Below are 8024 nucleotides of genomic sequence, written 5' to 3'. Positions count from 1 at the left end.
ACGTTATTTAAGCGTTTCAGAAACGTTCGAACCTTAACGTTCATAAATGGTACAAATGTCCACCTGGTCAAACGTTTGCCTAACGTTTGCTCAACGTTTGTGATAAACGTTCTCACAAAACGTTAGTGAAACGTTTCTCGAAAACGTGTTTCACGGAAAATAAAATATAAGCTAGAATCACATCGTATTAACAAGACTGTCTCAGTCAAAATTTTTTAAGACACAAAAAAATAATCTTAAATTTTTTTATCTTAAAAATTTTTTACTGAGACAGTTTGTTTGATTTGATGTGATGCTTACCAAACATTATATACATATATATATATATATAAAACGAGACGTTTTTTATTTAAAACTTATTACAAATTTTAAAATAAAATGGACACAAATTTTTTTTGTCAGATTATTCAATATTACGGATAGCATTATTCTTGGCAAATTTTCTTGATTTGAGCCAGTCTTTTATTGCGTCTTCAGCAGTACCCATATCCACATCATGACGAAGTTTCTTTATTGCAACTGCGAAAGATAAAAACAGTTTTGGTGGCACGCAGAGAGTAGAGTGAATATAAACACAACAGAATTTAAAGATACTTACGTCTTACAGTCTCCATCATAACAGTGTTTTTAAATGAATCTTTCTTTCCGCCACTTCCCTGCCAACTGTAAAAGGTACCAACATGATTGGACATTAATTTTTCCATCACTCGCTTGGCGCATTCTTTATCACTGGTCCCTCTAGCAGCTAGACACAGTCTCTTGATCTGAAAAAGATATGACAATGTTAATAAAAAGCAGAGAATACTGAATAATTAATAACTTCTTTATACTTACAACATAGTCTTTCTGTGACTCTTCTCGATTTATTTTTTCCTCCAAGTGTTTGGAATCAGCATAAGCTTGTAGAGGCAGCTTTGGTAAATCTTTAGGGTGAGTCAAAGTCTCTGTTCTAGAAAGTAGAAGTTGCTTAATCTCCTCGATATTGTTTTCCAAGTTTTCCTGCCTTCGTTCTATTTTTTTAGTTTTCTCATACATATGTTTCAAAATTGCTGAAAACCAAGAAATGTATTAAATTTAATATTCATCAAACTATACAAATAATATTGTACTCATGAATATAGTAAATTGTACCTATGACGCCTGTTCTTCCATCAGCGGCTGTATTTGTTTGGACTGGATCGTCCTCATTTGGTTCTTCCTCTTCAGTTATGTTCTCCAGACTTCTGTTTTCGTCAGCTTCTGAACTCGCTGTGAAAAACCAAATTAAAATGTAAAGAAGAATCAAAGAAGTTGTAATTGATATATAAAGAGGGTGTACACACAAACTGACTTACAATCAGATGAACCCCTATCCGTATCCATATGCGGCTCATATGTCCCGTCGGACATATCTTTTTCTTGATCATCATGAAAATCAAAATCATCTTCGCGTGAGACTGGAATCTCGTCATTATTTGCTGTAAAAAAGGAGAAGTATAAAATATCTCTGTATGCTTATAACAATGCTAAAATAAAAAACATCACTAACCATTCTCTTCGACTGTTTTAGAACAACTTGGTTTTAATGTACCATTTTTGTTAGGAGTACTCGTGGCACAACCTTTTAATCCAATATTTCCTGCAAATAACATTATATGAAAAGGTATTTTCTTTATTAATCTTATTATAAAAATATTTATTACCACAGATTCGTGCATATTGTGGTGCATTAATGCCTTAAGACATAAATTTGCATCAAATTTTAATATTTTTGGCGGGTACGACGTATGTATCTATAGATATTTGTGCATCATGATTGTTAGTAAGAAATCCAAAATTACTTTATAAATTTACTTATTGTATAAGCTATTTCTTTTTGTTTACATTTTCACACAACTTTTCACACATATCAAACGTTTAATGATGCCAAATTATCAAACAATCCTGAATCATGATACACAAATATCTAGATACAGTACCTCGAAATATCCAAATTTGATGCTGCTTATGGTAAAACATTAATGTACATTGAGTGTGCTACAGAAAATGATGCAAAGATCCGTATTACTTGTCTGTAATCTCACTCTCTATGTAAAAAACACACCTGTTCCAGTTTTGCTCTTTTCCACGGTACTATTAATCCTTGAGACAAACTCTGTCATAGACACTTCTTCAAAGGTTTCATCTAGAAATTACAAACCATTGATGCGAGAATCTCAGATACAAAACCACATATGTCACATAGATTGCAGTATTACAATGCAAAAATAAAATTAAATACCAGATTGGCCGTGTTGATCATTCAGAGCAATATTTTCTTTTCCACGTTTATTTTTAACAATACCAGATTGGTCGCGTTGATCATTCAGAGCAATATTTTCTTTTCCACGTTTATTCTCAACAATTTGACCCGGCTTGTTTGATATTCGTCTTTCTGTGGAGGTCCCTTTTCGGGTTGTCTTATTTACATCAACATCTGAAGATCTTTTGGAAGACACTTCAATATTTCGGGTTGTCTTATTTACATCAACATCTGAAGATCTTTTGGAAGACACTTTAACATTTCGGGTTGTCTTATTTACATCAACATCTGAAGATTTTTTGGAAGACACTTCAACATTTCCGGTTGTCTTATTTACATTAACATCTGAAAATTAAAAAAAAAAACCTAAGAAATATGAAAATAAGTTTATCCTATGAGAGCGCTCAGACAATGTTTAGTAATCAGTTAATGTGTTAAAGTCCATTAGGATGGATATATTAAAGAAGTTACTTATAAGTAGAAAAAAAAGATTTAAAACAGATTTTAGTACTACAACATTTGGATCAGATTTGGACGTACATGAAAATAAAGTAATAGATTATTTAAAGCATAAAAAACTTATTTGTTTTACAAATAGGTATTACAAACAGTACTACAAACAAATTCTTCACAAATAAGTTTTTACAAATAACAATTTATTTTTATAGATAAATTTCATTACCCGGCAAAGAACCAAAGGTGGGGAACTGAGGCGGTTGGATTTTGCGCTTCTTGACATTACTACCATTTTCACCCTTCTTGCTTTTCTTCCTTGGGTACTTGTCCAATTCTTCATCTGTATCACTTGAATTTTCATCTGACACATTTTCAATCTGTTTTTTTTTTGCGTTTTGCCCTGCTTGCTTTGTCATCCGCAGACTCAATATCCGTATGCATTGTTGCTCGATCTAATCTTGCTCGAGCTTCTGAGTATGTTGCTATATGAAAGCACGATAGAATAGTAAATAAGACAGTTTAAAAACACTAAGCATTCAAAATGACTCACCAAACCAATAACGTATCGTTGAAGGATATGATGTAAATTGAGGGTTGGGCTCCATGCAATCTTGAATTGCAATCGCTTGTTTTTTGGGAGGTAGATACGTGGGATAGACACATTTTGATCCATCATCACTGATCCAATTCCAGGCAACAACACTTACTTCAACAAATGATTCGCCGTTTATGGTATTAATAAGATCGGCAATAGCATATTTTTTCTCTGAAATTACATGTATACAATGTAATGTAATGCCTCATCAGGTTAAAGAAAAATATACATACAAAGTTATAGCAGCAACGTTCAAGAAAAACAAAGATTTAAAAATAAATATTAAAATTAGTACTAATCCAGTTCACACCACACACACACACACACACAAAAATTCAGAAAATAGGAAAGAACATTTTCATAATGCAGGAATAAATTATATACATATATATTATATACATCTCATAAGAACATATAAATGCAGAACATATAAATGCAGAACGTATAGATGCAGAGCATATAGATGCAGGACGTATAGATCCAGAATATATAGATTATATAGGAACATATAGATGCAGGACATATAGATTATATAGATGCACCACCACACACAATTAGCTTTATTATATACTCAACTTTAAAATGAATGTAGCATCGGGATAGCTATCATATTTGTATTGCAGGGTAGGATCGTATATTTTGTCTTTACAACTTCAATTGGCACAATAACATTCCGACGATTCCAGGACATTTCCCCAAGATTGTAAATACCAAGCTTACTAGATTCACATGGATAAGTAAAATAATTTTCTTTTATATCACAAATGTCAGCAATAATGACAATGTTTCCATTTTGAAGTTTCTGTATAGATTTGGCAGTAGCAATGCTTTCCTCATATAGAAAGTAACTGTCTCGTTTATGGACGGTACTCAAGGTGAATGAAGAGGATGAAAGAATTTTATATTCATCTTTTCCAAGCACTTGTCTTCCTGGTGTAAACTCGCTTGATTTTTGCGAGTATTCATATAGGTAATCTCTCTCAGCTAACCTTCTTGTAAGCTGTTGCAGAGGATTGCTTGGTGCTCGCAGTAATTTTTTTAATTGTCCTAAGTAACTTTCAAAAGGAAATGCACTGTAATCAGTTAGCACACCAAAGTTTTTCACATCATCGCACAAATGGAGGAGATTATGAACATTATAAACAATGAATTTTTTATCAAATACTCCTCTATGTGCACACATTTTAACAAAATTATTTATCAGTTCCTGAGCAAAATGTACGTATGACTCATTTCTACTGAAGCGTGGTGTAGACAAAATAATCATTGCGCATTGCAACATTAAAAATAAATTGTATAGAGTGGGAGATAGAATATCATTGAGAACGACGCAGCCAACGTAGAAAAGGAATAATCTCCATTCTGTTCCTTTCCATTTTCCAAGCTCGTTTAGTCCCATTTTTCTTGGTTTACGAGCAAATTCTGATGGAATATGAGCACGTAAGTTCTTCATTCTCTCAGCAATTTCAGCAATCTCCGTTGCTGTGAGGCGCATTCCTGATTTTGTTCCTTTTAAAATAAATGTCATAAATCTTTTCGTGACGCCTTCTAACACCAAATGAAAAGGATCCAGAACAAATTCTGTTACCATTCTTACAGGTATAATTAAAAGAGGGGATATTCCAGTGTGATGCTCAGGATCCGACTGATTCACAAAGTCTTCATCACTACGTGGTGTGTGCGTCTCAGTGGAATAACACATTCTATGAAATTCATATTCTCCAGATTGAGTACATCTCTCACATGCATGATATGCTCCATGACCCACAATACATTTTAGATACTGTCTTGCAGGAGCATCGCAAATAAAACATCTGATATAAACTTCATGCATCACACCATTTAAAACCAGACCATCACTTTTTATTTTAATACCTCTAAAATAAAGTCTTGCAAATACTTATTTACATTGTCTGGTTTACCTGATCCCACAAAAATTCCGACAACAAACGGTCTGTCATCAATTAAATCCAAGGACCTACATAAAATAGGCCACACATCAGTGACACAGCTTTTGGTCATATTTATTCCATCAACATTAACATCTAATCCTATTTTGTTTGTGCAAAAATTTTTCAGTCCACAATTTTGTAGGCGTCTTTCAAGTCCTGGTATTAATCCAACATGGACATAGGAACCGTTGCCGAATTCTACAATTGATGTTGCTCTAGGCGTCTTATTGAGAGTCCGCGGATCTAAGGGCAATTCTGGATGATATAGTTTTAGTTTTGCAAGAAGTTCTCTGCACGCTTCTACTGTAATATTGTGTTTTAAGTTCCATTCTCTTAGCCATTGCCTGAAATTCACCTGTTCATCCTCATCATTGTCTTCTTCATCTTCATCACTTGAGTTACTATCTGATTCAATATTTGCTAACAGATCATGTCTCATATAAACGTATTCACTATTATTATCATCATTTATTTGCCTTGAAAGCTGTAAATTTTCATTGCTATGTGCAGATTCACTAATATTATTAATAGAATCTTGAGAGATATCTTGAGTCTCATGTGAATGTAAATTTTCATTGCTATGTGCAGATTCACTAATATTATTAATGGAATCTTGAGAGATATCTTGAGTCTCATGTGAATTTATAATACTATCTGCTGTAATCGCGTTTAAAATGTCCTCATCATCTTCTAATATATTAGCGAATACCTTCTCAGCTTCAGCTTTGGCGTATCTCCTTAGCCTTCGCTCCCCGATAGATCGTTTGTGTAACTCTGTCATTTCGTAAAATACAATACTGTTAAAAGAAATTTGATTTAGCTCTCGGCCAAAAAGTACAGAAAACGATATGTCATAATAAAAATAACCGGGGTACAGAGTGAAAAAATAAAACTGAAATAACATTATAGTCTTTATTTAATTAAAAATACTTTATCAAAATACTGAATAAAAAAAGATCATATAAAGATGTGTAAAAAATTTATAAATCAAAACTTTGATTTTTATAGGCCGATATTATATTTGTCGTACAACAACTGTAATATATATAGCCTTTAGAGATATATAATATAATAAAAATAATAGAATTAAACCATCATAACCTTTTTAATGCATGTAAGATATTAATTATCTTAAGGATTAGCCTCAGAAAAATAATATAAAATTGTAACACAAACGATATATCATAGTAAAAATAACCGGAGTACAGAGTAGAAAAATAAAACTGAAATAACATTATAGTCTTTATTTAATTAAAAATACTTCAAATATTAAAATACTGAATAAAAAAAGATCATATAAAAATGTGTAAAAAATTTATAAAACAAAACTTTGATTTTTATAGGCCGATATTACATTTGTCGTACGACAAATGTAATATATATAGCCTTTAGAGTTTATAATATAATAAAAATAATAGAATCGAACCATTATAACTTTTTTAATGCATGTAAGATATTAATTATCCTAAGGATTAGCCTTAGAAAAATAATATAAAATTGTAACACAAATTATCATGTTACATTAAATATCATGTTATTTAAATTATTATTAAATACGTTACATCAAATACGTAGGTACATACACAGTTTACCACTAAAAAAGACAAAATAATACAAAAGATATAACACTTACCATTCATTATTGAGGCTTCCAAAGCACATCGATTCTCCTTGCTCTCTCTCTCTCTCTCTCTCTCTCTCTCTCCTCTCTCTTCTCTTCTTCTCTGATCACTTTCTTCACACCGTCGTACGACAAATATAATATATAGCCTTTTTAGAGATCTATAATATAATAAAAATAATAGAATCGAACCATCATAACCTCTTTAATGCATGTAAGATATTAATTATCTTAAGGATTAGCCTCAGAAAAATAATATAAAATTGTAACACAAATTATTATGTTACATCAAATATCATGTTATTTAAATTATTATCAAATACGTTACATCAAACGTAGGTACGTACAGGTAGGTAAAAAGGGCAAAATAATACAAAGATATAACATTTACCATTCATTATTGAGGCTTCCAAAGCACATCGATTCTTCTTGCTCGCTCTCTCTCTCTCTCTCTCTCTCTCTCTCTCTCTCTCTCTCTCTCTTCTCTTCTCTTCTTTTCTGATCACTTTCACATTTCACACCGTTTTCGCCACGATGCGGACGTTCAGCTGACGGACAGAGATGGAAAAGGAAGCAGGGAAGGAACGTAGGACGTCGTAGGAACGGATGATGAGCGCGGAGAGGGGTGGACGGAGATGGAGACTGGCCGAGAGAAACAGCGCGAAACCGCGGACGACACTTTCACGAATGACTTTTTGTTATCTTATTATTCGCGATATGCACGCAGCGACACAACCAACGGACGAGGGAGGAGGCCACTTTCACGCTCTCCTCCTCGTCGTCGAAAATACAAAGACTCGATCTGCACTTCAATTCAGTTGATTCAAGAAAAACGTATTCGTATAGGTTAAATGGATGAAATGATACCCAAGCCCAAGATTATACTGGACGATACTAGAAACTTCTGATTGGTATTGCTTGCGAGTCTTACGCCCTCTGTGCGGGGAGATCAGGAGGTATACAGTTCGGATCTGAACGTTTCTAAAACGTTCACGCGGCGTTTTTGGACTTAGTCTCCACACAGGACGTTTTTATCGTTAGAGAAAAAAACCATTCGGCAGGTTCACGAACGAAAAACGATTTTTAAACGTTTACATAACGTTTGTGTGTTGGTGGGGA

The 8024-nt window shown here is 33.1% G+C and overlaps 1 protein-coding gene and 1 pseudogene across 2 annotated transcripts; both read right to left on the bottom strand.

Moving 5' to 3' along the window:
* Positions 1–315: 315 nt before the first annotated feature.
* LOC139824655 (uncharacterized) lies at positions 316–7043 on the bottom strand. 2 transcript variants are annotated; one of them, XM_071797186.1, is made up of 11 exons: positions 6918–7043; positions 3288–3503; positions 2964–3219; positions 2261–2626; positions 2084–2164; positions 1529–1618; positions 1335–1457; positions 1132–1248; positions 835–1049; positions 599–764; positions 316–519 (listed from the first exon to the last, which is right to left on the bottom strand). In XM_071797186.1, the coding sequence occupies exons 3-11, from the start codon at positions 3151–3153 to the stop codon at positions 404–406; spliced, it is 1464 nt and encodes a 487-aa protein (XP_071653287.1). In that variant the 5' UTR covers positions 3154–3219; positions 3288–3503; positions 6918–7043; the 3' UTR covers positions 316–403. The 2 variants fall into 2 exon arrangements, with proteins under 2 accessions (XP_071653287.1, XP_071653288.1); XM_071797187.1 differs by lacking the exon at positions 6918–7043 and having other exon boundaries at positions 2261–2569; positions 3288–3894.
* On the bottom strand, positions 3909–8018 carry LOC139824654 (uncharacterized; annotated as a pseudogene).
* Positions 8019–8024: the final 6 nt, after the last annotated feature.

The sequence above is a fragment of the Temnothorax longispinosus genome, unplaced genomic scaffold (assembly GCF_030848805.1).
Source record: "Temnothorax longispinosus isolate EJ_2023e unplaced genomic scaffold, Tlon_JGU_v1 HiC_scaffold_499, whole genome shotgun sequence".
Taxonomy (NCBI): Eukaryota; Metazoa; Arthropoda; class Insecta; order Hymenoptera; family Formicidae; genus Temnothorax; species Temnothorax longispinosus.
This window is presented reverse-complemented; position numbering and strand designations above follow the sequence as displayed.

Excerpts from the sequence above, each read along its gene's own strand:
- LOC139824655 (XM_071797186.1), bottom strand. The coding sequence starts at position 3,153 with ATGACAAAGCAAGCAGGGCAAAACGCAAAAAAAAAACAGATTGAAAAT. Across the intron at positions 2,627-2,963 it reads CACCTTTGGTTCTTTGCCGG|ATGTTAATGTAAATAAGACA; the intron begins GTAATGAAATTT and ends TTTAATTTTCAG. Across the intron at positions 520-598 it reads TATGATGGAGACTGTAAGAC|TTGCAATAAAGAAACTTCGT; the intron begins GTAAGTATCTTT and ends TATCTTTCGCAG.